At 41.1% G+C, this 17,412-nt stretch overlaps 1 protein-coding gene across 1 annotated transcript; it reads left to right on the top strand.

Annotated features, from left to right (window-relative positions):
- Positions 1-42: 42 nt before the first annotated feature.
- On the top strand, positions 43-16,071 carry LOC132261717 (probable G-protein coupled receptor CG31760). The gene is made up of 10 exons (XM_059760650.1): positions 43-432; positions 4,701-4,854; positions 4,914-5,100; positions 9,642-9,840; positions 10,064-10,370; positions 11,085-11,450; positions 11,509-12,041; positions 12,736-12,985; positions 13,047-13,294; positions 14,225-16,071. Exons 2-10 carry the CDS (start codon positions 4,723-4,725, stop codon positions 14,283-14,285), a joined length of 2,283 nt encoding a protein of 760 aa, XP_059616633.1. The 5' UTR covers positions 43-432; positions 4,701-4,722; the 3' UTR covers positions 14,286-16,071.
- Positions 16,072-17,412: the final 1,341 nt, after the last annotated feature.

Here is a 17,412-nt window from a genome sequence, read left to right on the forward strand (position 1 = left end):
TCAAATCCAACATCCAGTGTTGATGCAAGTGTTTGTGTGGCCGACAGTGGAAAGTGGCTAAACACACCAGCTGAGGGAGGATGTAAAAAGGACAATTAGTGCTTTTTTTGAGCACCATCCACTTCCTCAGCGTCCGCGCGAGTGGCAAAGAAAGCGCAAATTGCACACTTTCCCGTGTTGGTGGGGAAATTAAAATGGTAATAATGCACAGAGTGATGGAAAAGTGAGACACTCTCAAGATAAAGAGGTGGAATTGTATTTTCTTATCACCTTCCTGTGCCAACTCCGTTCTGGGGGGAGCATAAATCCAATAAAAGCTCTGCACTACGGAGGACACACAACACACCATAGCTAATGGATTAAAAGTGCACCGAGCATCGCTGAGAACTACCCAGGATGACTCTGTTGTGAATTTTCCAACGTACCAGCACTGTAAGTTTTACACAATATTGAATTCCCTCGCCTATGTAAACAGACATTTCAATCAATCATGCCTCGCAATCAACAAACTGGAAAAGACTTGGGAAAAGATCAATCCACTCTCGGAGATGCACAGCGTTCAGAAGAAATAATTGATTCACTCTCTCGAAGTTGCCAAATATCACGCTGAGGCGCAATTTCTTGGCATTGAGAAGCATCGAATCGATTGCGACGTTCAATAATGCACATTCTTGAGTTGTTCTCCACCCCCAACAGCGCGCTTTCAACATCTTATTACCAGGAAAAATGTTTACTGACGAGTACAGAATGTGGCTGAAGCATTAGAGCCAACAATTAATTATTTGTACATACAAAGGTTGATCGAAAATGAACGATAGAGTAAAGTGGGGCCTTTCCGCATCGGGTTTTTGTCATGTTGGAAAACGTGATTTATTCAGCTTTATTGCAGTTAATAGAGATAGTTTGATATTTGTTAGGAAACTAATTAAGTTCTCTGCAACTTCAGATAATACCATGCCATAAATTGTCTTTATGATTAAGAAAAGGAAGATCTCTATGCTCTGATTAAACACACTGTACTGTATGTGTACGTGACAACACAAAAGCCTGCAAGAGATCCTTGTCAAAAAGAAATACCTTCCCTTAGATGTTGTGAAACTTCTTGATAGTTCAAGTTTAATTTCCCACGATAATCGATTTATCGATGTCCAGGACTGAAAAACGCTCAATCAGACACGACTTGTTCCTCAAACTACTCCGCCCGCAGGGCGTGAAGATACTCATTGGGGCATGGGTGTTGGGGTAAATAGAAAGTTAGACGAAAATACAAACTAGCAGGAAGGGTGCTTTCATAAAACTTTCAGAATCTGACTGTTGCTTCTCTCCAAATTGGATTTACAGGTGAGTGTCAGTCCACACTTGATATTCTCACCAGCAATGTGCCCTGATTTTCTGTCCAAATTGAAATTGTACGGCCTAGAATTCCATGTATGTCTTATATCTGAAATGTAAGTCCATTATCAGCTGAGGTTTTCAGCCCACTGAATGTCTTCACGCACTGTCGGAGAGCCTCTGAAGCACTTTCATGTATCCAAATAACCCTTGGCTTCTGCCTCGAACACCCTCTCGAGTGACATGACGTGGTGTGGGGATGTTGGGAGAGGACTCAAGGTGGAAGATTTTGGGAGCGGAAATGGTGAGGATTTGAATGTTATTCATGGCAGAGAACATTTGCCGTGGCGACATGGCAAGAAAATGTTGATCCTGGCACGAGCCTAAATCTTTGGCTCCTCCGGCGCACACTTGAATTGTTAGTTAATTCCGGATTAGTGGAAACAGAGAAATCCATCCCTCGGAAAAGGTCAGGTACAAATGAATGGGTGTCATGGAGACGCTGGTGTGCCGGCAGTGTAACTTCAATTTAATGAAGCACTGGGTAATTCATTACACACCCAAATACTATAAATTGGGGTAAAATTTCTCCACAGAGCAAAATCAACACATTTTCGAGTGTGAGAAAATGGGAAATACAAGAGGAGCTGGATGTGAATATTAAGTTCCTCACCCACATAATTGTGTATCCTTTTCAGAGAAATATAATGGGGCTGTTAATTGTGTACACATACAACAATGAGCACGGAGAACACTATTTTGTGCTTTGTGAATAATGATTTTTCACAGATTTTGTGCACGTGCCATTCGTGGTCTTGTGAATGATGTCCTAGATTGAGTCCTAAAGATGCCAAGGATGGCCTGAACCAATAATTTTGAATTTAACAGCCTCATTTACCCACAAATACAGTATATTTCCTCCCGAGGAGGACACGCACTTTTACAGCTTGCAACGGCCACATTTAAGAGGTATAAAAGAGTTTTTATACGCAACAAGGCTAAATTGTGCCACGCGGGGCACCGTTGGAGATATGAGGGAGGGAAGGGGTTGCTGCCCAGAGTGAAGGACTGAGTTTTATTAGATGAATTATAACGCAGTGGCGACAATGTGTATTTTATGTGCCGTTCTCGTGTTGAGGAGATGACAAATACTGTCCGTGAGAGGAATCGTTGGAAGGAAGTCTGCCACTTATTGGTTTTCTCGAGGGTCTGCATCGATTTTTTTTCAGCTCGTGGGCAAGTGAAGGAGGAGAATCGATTTTTTATATGGCTTTTATTCATGGCCCAGGAGTCGTTGATTTGCATAATCTATCCATGAAATAAGTTATTGAGAAATTATGCCCAATTTAAACGCCCTTCTTTTATTAATCTCCGAGGTAATTCTATATCATACATCCACAGTACGTGCCTGGAGGTGAAAGTGGAATTAATTGAGTCAATTACAAGACGATTTCGGTTCTCTTGGTCAGTTTGTGTATTGACAAATGGTGAGAAACAGGTGGATGCGGTTCGGAGTGCGAGAGAAGCCATAGATATTGTGAATTATACATTTCTTGTTCACTTACCATTAAATGATTCTCGTTTCTGGGCAATTTTCTTTGCAAAATTGATTCCAGGCCATTTAATTTTTACACAACATTGACATATTACACCCCTGTATATAGAAGACACTGTCGACCCCCGGAAAAGGGAGATACTGGAAAAATCATTTCTCCCCCATTCCACTCACAAATCCACTTGAAGATTATTTTAGGCGACTGAATCGCTCCTCGCAAGCACACAGACCGGAAATTGAGTTTGATTCGTTGATCTGTCGCCTTGAGGAGGGGCCACGAAGTCTATGCTTATAGTCAGAGCCTCACTTTTTGCCATGATTCTGAAAGAATGAAGCACTGATTGTGCCATTATTAAAATCATGCCATGTGAGAAACTTGCTGCCATTCACACGACATGCAGAAACTGACAGAGGCAATAGATTACCATAAAAGATTTACATTATCCCACCATTTACATATTCTAAGAATCCAAAGTGTATCCCACATCTCGCATTTTTGGCTGCATGAAATTTGTCAAAGTCGCAGAGTGACAGCTTTTACCTAAAATTTCTTAGAAAATGTCACGTCGCTAACTCTAAAATCGTTACGAACTCTTCTTATTATTAGATTCACAAAACAGGAAAAATAAGTAAAAATATATTAATCATATTGAGCTGAAGTTGTTGCAAATTTCAATTGATTTCTCAGATTCAGATCTTGGTTGAAGCGCGTCACATTAATAAAGATATATAAGAGCCGTTTGGCAGGGATCCCTAAGAGCATAATTAGGGAGATAATTGGTAGCGGAAAAGTTCCTTTGAGTATCTGTTATCTGCGAGTGGAATCTTGAGTGACATGTTGATTCAGATGCCTATGGGTGAATGCAGACTCGACACTAGCAAACTCCGGCTTTGTTTTGCATATATTCCCGGGCAAAGTGCCAAAATCTGGCACAAAAGCCATGAAATGATGAGCAATTGGTCCCATATCACCAACTTTATTCCAACCCAACCATATAATGTGAATGGGAATTTGAGATTATTAGCTATACACTGTGGGACAATATTTTCACAATTTATTACTCTTTATGCCATCTTAAATTCTTTACCACATAAATATATGTACACAACTAGAACGCCCAGCATATTGATTTTCTCCCTTTTACTGCTCTATGCCAATAATTATATTATTCGCTGTTTTTTCCCCAATGCTGCTGACATTACATCATAATCTAGCCTACGTGCTGACGAAGAAAATGCGATCTTGATTCCCCACCCAAACCCTCAGGGTCTCATCAGCCCTGAATTGGCGGGGAAATGTAATTTGGTGCGTCGACAGTGTGGGTGGTGAAGGTGGTTTTTAATTTAAATTCAATGAACTGACACAATCAAGGCGTGAGTCTGTCTCTGAAAGCTTCTCCGCCGAGCTTTCACGTACTTTCATCATAAATTGTAATGGAATTTGGGAGAGCTTTAGCCTAGAGTCAAGGTAGAGCCTATATGTTGTTTTTATGGGAATCATAAAATCAAGCAGAAGATTTTTAGTATAATGTTCTCTCAATTTCTTCTTTTTTTCCAGAATTGTTTGAGAATGTTCTGTGTAAACTTTCAACAGACATTTCTCACCTTTTGAAATGCAAAATACCCATCTTTTTTCCTGTCCTTTGTCAATTTTTTCCACTTTCCATCCTTGCTTTTCACCGATTCATTCTCATTTGAATATGCGCCCCCTGGACAAAAAAAAAACAGTGTACAGAACCATCAGTGGGTGTTTGAATAAGCTGTGGACGTGTCCTTATCAGTGGGTTTTCAGGCGAGTTCCTCTTTGTTTCAGGAAGGTCCATGACTTGTGCGAAATGCGAGAACATCCACTGTGGCTCTGGTGTGGCCTCATCCTTCGTCTGTCAATATTCATCGGACATTGCTGGGCTACTTCCGGTCCAAATGGCATTCTCGCAACATTCAGCACTCCTGTCGACATTGGCAAGGTTTGTGGGGTGTGTCACGTGTTTGAGATCGATTTTTCTGCTCACTCCAGCCCTTGCAGGATGCCATCGAGGAGTCCCTGCAGACGATACACGACATCGCCACAGAGAATCTGGGAAAGTATTGCCTCTCGAGGGCATTCCGCCCACTGAGGATTCCTCTGCGTGTCGAACGCTACGAGGGAGCACGCCAGAAGGCTGACTTGGCCGCCACTGTGCTGCAAGATGTGGGGGTTAATCGACATGGAGGTGAGTGCAATTTGTGCCATTTCAAGAGCTTTCTTACTCCGGTTGCCTTGTCACGAAATGCCACACCATCGCCGAGCAATTTCATGAACAATTGAGCTAAAAGTGATGTAGAGTCCTGACAAGGCCTCAACCGAGGTGAAGGCCGCAAATCCCTGAAGAAATGCTTCTTTCGTGAAAAGATTCGTTGGGAATCAGTGCGTGGCGTATCGGAAACTAATTTCACGCAGACGTGAAATAATCTTGGAAATAATATTTTATGACTCGTGAAGCTTATCTCATTTATTAATAGCCTGAACTCGCTGAACTTTGGTTATTTACTACAATTTTTGTGCTTCCTCTTGTTCTTTGTAAAATATTGAATTCACTAAAAAATACGCAATTCTTGCGTTTCGACATCTGGCATATCTGCTTTAATAAAATTCAAAAGAAAATTGAAGGAGGCATTGGAGGGGCATTCTGACTGCCTCAAGATACATATCCATTATATCTATCGGTTTAATTTGATTTGATGCTACAAGAAGTCACAGAAAGCTGCCTCGTTCATAATTTAGCCTGAGATTTCTCATGAATTTCCCACTGCTTTTCTGGCATTTTTCACTTCAATTATTGTGTCGTGTCTTCCAAAAACACGGCACACAAGGATGAAGTGACAAAATTTAATGCAAATTTAATCGCGAGGCACCTTTCACTGTCTGGTTTGGTAGGCATAATGGGAGGGAGAGCAGTTGGTAGATAAGATAACACAGTGGCGGATTTAATCGAAAAAAATATTCCGGTGTGTACCTCAATATTACCGTGCAAAAGATGGGGAATTAAGAGCTTCTGAGATATTGTTTTTCAGGAAAAAGATTTTCACATTCTTCCCCCCTAAAGCATTCTCATCGGTCTAGCATAATTTTCTCATCTGCTTATCTTCTTTCTCTTAAAGAATAATAATAAGTATTTCATAAGCATTTTGCGAGAAATGTGGGAAAAATGTACCGCTGTACACGAAGATATGTTGGGTTCTCGAGATTTTTATGGTATTTTAATAGTGTTCTAGGAAAGCAGGAGACAAATTCGCAAGATTGCGTAAAAGTATGTCACGATATAAGCCTTTGTTTCTTCATCCATCCTTCAACTTTGGTTGATTGAGCATCAACTGTCAGAAAAAGGTGTATTTATTCCTCAGCCTGAGGAGTTTTTGATGAAATATTTGAAGGTTTTCCACACACCTACAAACATTATCATCATATTTCAACCGTTTGCCAAAAATATCTCTTTCCTGGTTCGTGTATCGCTCAATAATTTACACATCTCGCCGGCAGATCCACCTTTTTCTTCCTGAGAAGAAGATGTGTGTTTAGTGGTGAATCTCCTCTCCACCTGTATCAAATCTGCAGATTTTCACGTGCCACAGACTCTCTTGCGTCTCGTAAGCTCATAAAGTCTTGATGTGGGACAAAAAAGCCCCCAAATGCTCTCATTCTTGGTTGTCATATGAATTATTATGAGGGAAAATTGGATTCGCCCTCGGTAAATTGTCACTGTCACCTTTTCTCTTCACCCACGTGCAGTATTTGTGCAAAATTGAGTTCTTGCTGCTGATTTTATTGACTACAGATTCCCGTCTTCGATACCTGTCTGAGGCACGTCACCAGGAGGTGAAAGAAGGCGCAAAAGCGACAAGAGATGACAATAGAATTAAATGTAAATGATGAGAATTTTTTCTTCTCATTTTTTGCTTATCCCAGGAGACTTTTCTCTTCCCAACATCGAGCGCAGCATCCGATGGTGAAATGGTACAGAAGTCTATTTCAATTTGAAATAAAATTAAAAATTCAAATGAGATGGCAATTCCAGCGTTGAGACTCTTGAGAATTTGTATCTCAAGGGAGAATAGAAGAGCTCGTCAAGTTGGGAAAAACACCTGTTTGAGTTTCCACAATTAAACCAGCAATTTCTCCGGCCTCTCCTCGAGTTCCTCTTTGCCGAATTTCGCCTCGAGGTGTTGCAAGTCATTTTTCCATTTCCACCGAGTGTGCTTTTTTTTCTTATACATTCACAGTTTTCATCAGTACTTTCCCCTGATAAGCGCTTCTTTGTTGGAAGTTTTGAGCGATGAATATACAAATCATTACATTTATCAAAATTATTATTAAAAGAAAATAACCCTCTTCTTAAAGGGTCTCGCAGAACCGTGAAACTTTGGCTGAAGAGTAATTTGGTTCGTCTTAAATACGCTCCTTCAAGTGCTTCCAAATGGAAATGTTGGATTTTTTCGCAATACTCATTCTCTCAATGATTATTCAGTAATTGAGTGGAAGATTTCCGGGACGCACTTTCTTCATCAAATCTATGTTTCACCCCCTCGAGAGCTGTATTGATTGAAAGCCAAGGAGAGAAACTTCACCAATCTCTGCGGACAATAAAATAAGTGGAGGAAAAGTAATACCAAATAGGCCAGATAACCTTCGGGCTGGGGCGGCGGTGAAAATATACATCCCGAGAAGCTCGAGAAGCTTTCGGTTGGGATGAAGCTCTCGCCATTCCGTGGTAAAAGTTTATGAATAATCAGAGAGCCGAGGACTATATCAAAAATGTTATTCCAAATGGACATTGGGGTGTGATAAACTGAAAAGTTCGGGCAGACGTGAAAAAGTCGGTTCTCAAGGGCAGCCAGACTTTTCCAAGCGACATTCAGTGGCGTAGCGTGGCTTCAAGGCATTAAACCTGGCGCTAAAGAGCATAATTTTGTGTGTTTTTCTGAATACTTGAAAATACCGGCAAGCACACTTCGTCGCAACTTAATGCATATTTTTTATGGGGTGTTCTTGCTTTTTTTTCCCCTTTTATAACAGGGATTTGCTTTTGTTCATAATTTTGATAATTAATGGTGATATTGTCCGGAGTCAAGGAGCTCATTGTATGTACATTTGTTCTGTAATCTGTAAATAGGGCGAGGGACGTGACCGCTAAATGGGAAGAAGGCACAAAGACAGGCTTGTAAATTATACTCTCTGCGACTCCCAGTGGTAAAGTTCCATCTGAGCTTTCCCTTTTTCCCTCATTTTTGGTTAATAACGAAAATAACTGGAAGTATGGGTGATTTCACCCTGTTTCTCCCTCATATTCTGCCATTTCTCAGAAGATAAATATTACGCGTATTCCATATAAGGCCACTTTATTGCTCTCTTTGGTATTTCAGCGTTTGTGCTTTTCTAAGACGGGTTGACACAGGCGGAAAAATTCTAACATTTACTTTATTAAAAAATGTGACAGAAATACAGCTTTCGCAACTATTGTCTAAAGCCAATAAATCATCAGCATTATGGCACTTCTAGCAAGCATGCGACTCAGTCAATGATGGCAGACTTTGGTGTGGAACGTGCGAAAAGTGTGTTAGCGAAGAAGGTCGACATTGTCAGCGAAATATTTTGAGATCTTCCAGTGCCAGCAAAATTGGGTTCTGGCAAAAGGCGGATGATTTGGGGAAATTTATCAAATTTTATATCATCCCAAGAACTCCCAAAAAGGTAATGTCAGTCTTTCATATGTGGTCTCAAGGGTCTCGCAGTTTGTGAAATTTCACTAGGTCAAGAAGGCACGACTTTCTCCCTTTTGTCTAAAGGTAAAGTTGTGCAACTTTTACTGGTTTGACAGAATGGATGGAGAGGCCATGAATGGGAACCATTTGAAATATTTCCTAGCCAATCGACAGGATATATAGTGGAGGGTAGAAAATAACTTGCGTGAATGTAATTTTTGGAGCATCGAACCATATATCTTCATGTTTTTCTGCCCATTTTCACCCACTCTCTCCTCCAAAGCTCCGCCAGAAGAGCTCAGCGCGCGTGATCTTTTTTGTGCTCTCCTTGGACATCCACATCCTTCCATCAATTTAATAAGATTCCGCCACATCTCGTTTTTCCTCCTTGTCTGTCTCTTTGCTGCCATTTTCTGCCGGCCTCGCCATCGAGGTACGGGTTTGAGCAAAAACAGGGGAATTTAGAGAACATAAAAATACATTTGATGTTGCCTTTTTTTTCTCTCGCACAAGAATGTCTCTCGTCTTTTCCGCCGCCAACATAGAGAAGGGAAGAAAAGGAGTCAAATGAACTGCCTTTCAGACAATTGAAAGAACATAGCAGAGGAAAATCTATTAAAAAAGTACATCAAGACTCCTTTTGTGCTCCGTCTTCGACTGACACTAATATGACTTTCAATGTCTTCGTGATTCCCGGACACACGGTGGAATGAGGGGAAAAGTGTAATAATTCCAACGTGAAAAGACTGATAGGAAGCATTTGAGATGTATGTTAATTTCAAACATCGCGGAAAGTTTTCACTTTAGAGAAAACTCGGTTGAAAGGCGATAGAAATTTTGCGCAGAGTTTTAAGGAATTTGCGGAAAAGTTTATGCCGAGAAAGTATTTCGCAGAATTCAGTTTTTATTAAATTTTTCCGAGATGCTTTCTTCTCGGGGTTGTGCTTATGTATTTGGGTCACATTTTGATTCAATTTTGGCATGATAGATTTCACTACATGGGATTTCTTCCCAGGACTTCTGGATGCCATCGCGAAGGGCCTTCTGGGCGACACTCACGTGACGGCGGCGCGCATTTTGGCGCTCAACATCACAAATGGAGCAATCATCACTGCCGTGTGGTGGAGCCAGCAGTTGGGCGGCCTCGGCGGACCGCATCGGGTGGAGGAGGACGGCGTGAGTGTGGGCTTGAAGCCAGATATGAATTATCCATGGTAAGTCACAATTTGGAGAATCCTTGCGTTGGGGTGCTCACTGAAGGATTAGACGCACCAAATTGGCTTATTCAATTTGAAATTGTGTTCGTGCCCCACTTAATTTTGTCACCAAGACGAGCGTGCCTCCTTCGGCACGATACAAGCTCAATGTCGCACGTGACTCACCCCATATCGGCGAGAAAAAATATCAACAAGTTTGAGTATCACGACGTCTCCGCAGGTTCGAGGATGAAATGTCATCGCCAGGACTACGGTCGCCCAAGTTCTCACCGAGTCCCATCAGCATCTCCTTCAAGGGCTGGTGGACCTATCCGTACTACCTATGCAGTCACCGGCGATGGACTCTGTCGTACAGCGTCGCCATTCCACCGACTAGCCGCCACGGGATTCGGGGATTTCTCAGTGTTGACGTCGATGTGTCGGAACTGCACGTGAATCAGTGCAATTCTCAGCCCGACGATGTGGAGAACTCACTGGAAATCGATGCATTGCTGGGCTCACACAAGTGCCATCCAGTGTCAATGGAGGTAAATCTCACCAATTACTACAACTTTTCTAAAAATAATGGGCGGAGCATATCAATGGGTGGAGCTTCTAATCATTTTTCCTTTGTCGAATTCTGGTACGACACTAAATTGTGTTTGATGGGGGTGAATCCTTCTATATAGAACTCAATGTGTGTTTAAAAGTTAGCGCAGCAACTTTGCACAATTTCTACTCAATTCAAACTATGATACTCCGGTATTGCCGTGTTTCCACTGTTTATTTTTGTAGCAGGAACACTGCTGGTAATAAATTGACTCATAGTTTATAGTAAAATTCACTAAAAGTTTTCTCACACAGAAATTAAATTACACTTCATCTGTTGAACAATAATGACTGTGTTTTAATTTGATGCTAAACAAACCTTCGCTCCCTCACCTGCGATTCGAGACAACTAATGTATCCACAACCCATCGAGATTGTATAACTTTTAATAAGGTTTGAAAGAGTGTTTGTGTTATGGCTTGTTCAGGTAATGAAATTCCCACTCTTCGAATTTCAAAACATAAAATTCATTCATGGCTTCTAAATTGTCCGTGATGGCAATTAAGCCGGGAAATCCGTAATCGATTTCCGAAGCCCAGATGATTCTTGGCGAGAAATCTGGGGCAAAAATCAAATTTGCAATCTCTTGGATGTCGTGTAATTGGATTAATATTGCGAGTGTATTCTCAAGACACGTCCTCTCCTCTCTGCAGTGTGATCATCGATTTTATGCGGGCGGAAGGTCAAAGGGCGTCCATGGCAATGGAGAAGGATGGCGTCGTGGGGATTACCAGTGTCTCTGCAGGCCGGGCTTCTACTCATCCCGCCATCCGCTTGGATTCAATGGCTCCGTCATGGAGGTGGCATATCAGGAGTTCTGGAACAATGAGAGCACTATTTATATGGATAAATTTCAATGTCTCAAGTGTGCCGACGGCTGTGGCAATTGTATGGGTCCCGCCCCATGCCTGGCCACGTACAACTGGGTCTTCCGCATTACATTGCTCACGGTTTCCGTGCTGTGCGCCGTCTTCACCATCTCTCTCGCCTTTTACATGTACCGCCATAGGAAAGTCAAGGTAATCATTTAATTGTGCGCTTTGTATTCGCAATCTCCCGCATTTAACTTTTTCGTAGGTCTTCAAGGTGGCGAGTCCCATCTTCCTGACCATCACCCTCCTCGGGTGTTCCTTCATGTACCTCGAGATGGCGGCAATCTTCCCCATTCTGGACACCTGCAGCTGCATCGCCACGAAGTGGACACGGCACATGGGCTTCTGCATCACCTACACATCTCTCCTGATGAAAACGTGGAGAGTCTCGCTCACATACCGCGTGAAGTCTGCCCACAAGGTGAAGCTAACGGACAAGCAGCTGCTGCAGTGGATGGTGCCCATCTTGCTGGTGATGCTCATCTATCTGGGCACTTGGACTCTGTCCGCTCCGCCCATTGCCGAGGAGATCACCGACAAGTACGGTCTGAAGTTCAAGCAGTGCTCCTACAACTGGTGGGACCACAGCCTCGCCATTGGGGAAGTGCTGTTCCTCGCCTGGGGAATCCGGGTGTGCTACAACGTACGCCACGCTGAGTCCATGTACAACGAGGCCAGACTCATCTCCTATGCCATCTACAACATCGCTCTCGTCAACACCACAATGGTGGCTTTCCAGTGAGTTGAGTCTTCAAGCACTTTTTCTCCCCAAGACTCTTCCATGTAATTAACAGTGGATCCCCTTTGTTGTACGTCTCGAGGAAATTTTAAATGGGTTTTCTCATGGGGCAGAAACTTTGGGATAAACTTTTCTTTATCATTTGATTACGTGATGAAAGTGGATTTCAATCTTCCCTTTCAAGTCCAACTGTCCCTACACCGCAATTACAGTGCACATCCTCTTGCGAACACTCCTTGATTGTGCTGAACAAAGTTTCAGACATGCAAATATCCACAGTATAATTGTAGTTGTTCTTATCAGTTTTCGCCATGAAAATTTCACTTCTCGCACGCTGGGGGGGGGAGCATTTCGAGTGGAAAGTTAAGAAAAATTGACAATTTAATTCGGAGTCTGCGAAAGCTTCTCCTTGACTACCTGAATTTCCCCCAGCTGCCACTCGATTGACTTCTAAAATCAATCCCGGAGTTCATCTGATTACGAGTAATTTAACGTCTCTAATTCGCGCAATTCAATTTGGAGAGTGGAAATAAACGCTCACGGCGGAATGCGCCATCCTCTTGATGGTCTGGATTCCATGAGGCATATTTGGGGGAAGATAAATGGGAAAATTCCACAACACTCTGGAGATATAAATTCCAATCTTGAGACAACTCAAATTCTCAATAATGCGCAAATTGTATGTGTTTACAGCCTGTTCATATTTCCCCAAGCGGGACCGGATATAAAGTATCTGCTGGGATTCATACGCACCCAGCTGTCGACGTCGGTCACCGTGGCCCTGGTGTTCGGACCCAAAGTTGTGCGGGTGCTGCGCGGGCAGGGGGATCAGTGGGACAATAAGGCACGTGTCCGTGGCGTCACGGCCTCCTTCTCCCTCAACGGCATCGGCCTGGTGCCAGAGGACACACCCGACTTGTACCAGGAGAACGAGGAGCTCAAGGTGAGGACTGCGAACTCGCCCTCAAATTGACAAAATCGTTTAACCCATGCATAATTGGCAGGAGGAGGTCCAGAAGCTGGCAGCCCAGATTGAGTTCATGAAGATCGTCAACATGGAGATGAATAATCGTCACCTGAAACCCAAGCCCGGCGGCTACTTCACGCTCACCTCCAGCCTGCAGAGCCCTCTGTGCAAGGCATCCAGCAGCCAGAGTCAATCTATTAAGCAAATGACTTCGCAAGTCAATAACGCCACAATTAGTGATGATGGACACAGTGGGTCAAACAGCGTGGGGACCAATTCAATTGGGTGAGTGTGTGCTCTCTGGTCCATTTATTACCATATTTCGGAGCTCTGGCCCCTGATATCGAACCACGTGAGAGGATAAAGGCATATTCCGTTGAATATTTTATTGATACTGACTACAGACTGATAACAGAGCGGTGTACCCACAAGGGACGCACTAATTGGATTATAAAGAGCCAAAGAGCTCAGGCTAAACAATAATAAATGAACTTCATCCGCAGCTTTCGGATCTTGCTCGGCATTGAGACGAAAAGTCGTAATTGAATATAAGTTTATGCTTGGAAGTTAGTTAGTGATAAGTGATTAGAAAGTTTTGTGTTGATGCAAAGGCAAATTAACATTCAGAAATCATGCATTGCTATCTAAGAATGTTCAGAAATCACAGATGCAATAACAAATTTGTCTCTAATGCATGAAATAAACAAGAATGTCACTCTATGCTAACATTGTGATTATTATTTTGATTTTTCTTTGAAAAATAATGTATTTAGTATATTAATTCGGCTCATGCGTAATAAGGTAACTTCTCTGATCTCATTTTATATGCATTGTTGAGAATTGTAAAGTTTGGTGGAAGAAAAACATGAAAAAAATGGAAAATTGTTCAGATAAATTTTTCAACGAGTAAAACACACAAGAATACAGCTTTAGGCAAAAAACTCTTTCAACAGTTCTTTCGTGAATTGAATAATTGGAAATAAACAAAAACAAAAATGTGATACAAGAATTGTGATCGATACTGAGAGGAAAGTGGATTTTAATATTGCATATTTTGAATAATTTGACATTTGTCTTGATTGTGATAAATTGTCTGCCTCTTATAATTCTCTGCAATCTCACAAGTGCCATATATTCGTGGAGTTTCCCCATTAAGTACAGAAATAGGCTTCCATTTGCGGAGGGAAAGTAATGCGAATGCTTGTTTGCTTTCAGCTACCCGGCGGCCCCATCGCACACAACAAGTGGACAGCTGAACAGCAGCGAACGTGTTTGACATGGACTCCGAAGTGGCCAGAACTGCTCAATGGCTTCCAGCTCCACAACCAGCAACTCCCCAAGTAAGACATTCGATATTCGAATCCCGATTTACGTATAAAAGCGCCAACATCAATAGTATTTTCAGCTCAAACAAATTGAACAAGTAATATTGCTCATAAACCTTTTTTTATTGTGACCACATCACGGAAAAGGGATGAAGTATCCTTCTTGTATGTGTTGATGTTTAAGTTCTTCCACGAGAATGGATTAGAAACGATTTTTTTGGGGTAACTCCAAGCTTTATTTCCCGATTATATATGGAGAATGTATTGAATGTGAATGACCATCGGGAATGCAAGAGGAAAAAGTTGTCTCAATAGAGGAAAAGCCAGATTTATGGGACAAAAAAGGGTGAGAACGACATTTCCCTGTACATAAACATAGAAAATAAGCTGGTTGTCATTTTACATAATGAAATGACTATCCCTTAAGGATCGTGTTATTCTTCTTCATGTTCTGTGTGTGTGAATGCTAAAGAGGAAGAAAAGAGATAACAATCAGAATAATTTCACCCGCAGAGTTGTCATCAAATGGTCTTTTCATTTATCAGAATGGGTGATAAAATGTCAATAAACATTAATTTTATCACCATCATCGAGTAATTCTGTTCACTTCGGAGATGATACAAAATACTAAGCACTTCAACCAAGAAGTGAATAGGAAATTTATGCTACTAAAATAGCAAGAAAAATGTTTTTTTCGAACAGAGAAAAATTAGACAATGTACGTTTAGATAACAAACAATATTTAATTCTAATTGAAATAGAATTATGTCAGTTAAAATCTTACTCAAGTACAAAAAAGCACACTGAAAAAAAAACACAGAATAGCTATAGAAAAGATTTGCGTTTATGTCTGAATTTCAAAAATATAGAGGACAATAAAATCAAAAAAAGCAAACCAAAAAATTGAAAGTCACAGTTAAATCAAAAGAATTTATAGACAATTTATCTTTCCAACAAATAATTTTAGGTATGTTTTTCAAAAATAGTTTTTTTCAACCCATTCAAGTGAGCAAATGGCTGTTTTGTTTTACAAAATCACTAAAGCTACACTTAACATCAAGATTCTGGTGAACTTTTTATTGCCGATTGTATTTTATTATCACACAAATAGTTGAAAAAGTCTGAACACAGTGTTTACTGACATGGAAGGTGAATTTCCATTTGGCAAAAGCCACCTCCGCTGCGAATGGGTTGAAACCAACAAAACATTGTCGAGCTTTAGCGAAGCTTTGGGAGTGTGAGAAACAGTTTATGTCAGCTTTTTCTGCTTGGGAAACAAACTGGCAGGTCACATTTACAGATTTACAAGCCAAAGTTGTTCACTTTGCTCTTCATTTGGAAACATAAAGAATAAAGAACAAGGGGAAAAATATTCGCTGGATCATCACTCCGCATCTCATACTTTGAGTATTAAATAAATTCTAACTTGAGAATAGTTGATAAAGTCACAGAGAGAATCTTCTTTCATAATTGTTGTATTTGACATGACGAGTGAGTAAGAGGGTGTTTTAAAGTTTTAGGAGGTTATATACAATTAAGAATTTATTAAATGATAAATTTGCATAAATGTGTTGAATATGTCTCGAGACATAAGATAAAACTAATTTAGAACAACTTATTGTTGTAATAAAGTTTGAACTTTCCTCCCAACCGAAATGTACAGTGAATTCCACAGAGATAAATTCATAATGATAAAATGATAGACAAAATATAGAAGACTCATATTAATTAATGTAACTCCATGTTATTATTTTGCGGCGAACTTCTCCAGGCCAACCGAGCGCATTTCATTGTGATTTATACACTTGCCAGCGGCGCGTTTCTCTTCCTAGACACTTTTCACTGGCTTGTGTATCCGTTTAACTTGAACGGAAATTGAATGAGAGAATGAATTAAGTCCGAAATATTTAGTGGGTGTGATTTTGATTAGGCTCACGTACAGCTCAATTAATAAACTTCCCGAACTCCCTTGCCTTTCCACCTTCTCGAAATGGCAAAAAACAACAGGATACCAAGAGTTGGGGTGAGAGAGCTCGAAATGTTCTGCAGAATGAAAGTTTTTCTATTTAACCGTAGCGGGTGGATAAGCAAGAGGACTACCGAAGAGATTTCCACGTGGGAAATTGGAAGAATAACTTTTGTGATTTGATTCCTCGCTAGAATAGCTCTGCATTCCCGACAGAAAAAATCCGCTCAGTCACTTAGTATGGGTGTGCGAAGGGGTGTGGGTTTGTCCAATTCAATAAATCATATTGTTTGGACTTGACTCACCCCTCCAAAAGTGGATAATGGAAAATTGGATAATTTTCTTTGAAGATTCCTTTCTTCTCCTGAGCCATCGCCACACCGTGATTGCAAAATCCATGAGAATTTCACCCACCGAGACGCGCGCGCGAGGTTCAATTTATCATCTTCACTGCGGCGACAGATGGAGGACAAATTGATTAGAAATTTTGTGTACGGAGCCATGTGAAAACATCCACACGCTGGGATGCCTTCGTCGGATCGCTTAATACAATTTGAATTAGGCTGGAAATTTGCCGAATTTATGCGAATCACGCTTCAACGATCACAGGATTTTAGGCATTCCGGGTTCATTTGGAAGGTCGTTCAGGTCATTTGCCTAGGCAGTTGCTGAGCCAAAGTGTTTCCCATGGAAAATTGAAAGAAAAGCTCAGTCGCTTTCATCCCATTTTAAAGCATTCGGCAGTGATTTTATGTGGACTTGAAAATCTACTTTAGATTTCCTCATCAATTGTATTTGCGAAAGTCCATTGGAATTATTTTGTATGCCTTATCAAGCATGTTAACCCTCTCACGACGATGAATTTCGCGATGAATACTACACAACTTTCGGCACACTGAAAAAGTAAGTTAATCAATCACAAGATCAATCCTTATCACATCCTGTATTTTGAGTTTCACACTATCTTAAGGAAAATTTATTGAATCGCATACTTTTCCATTTGTGACTCTATTTATCTTTATTTCTGATATTTACATACGAATTCACTGCTCTGTCAATTGCCCAAGCCAATGTTTATGCCGAAATATAAGTTGTGGAATAATGTGTGGTTG

The sequence above is a fragment of the Phlebotomus argentipes genome, unplaced genomic scaffold, assembly GCF_947086385.1.
Source record: "Phlebotomus argentipes unplaced genomic scaffold, Phlebotomus argentipes genome assembly contig_15, whole genome shotgun sequence".
NCBI lineage: Eukaryota > Metazoa > Arthropoda > Insecta > Diptera > Psychodidae > Phlebotomus > Phlebotomus argentipes.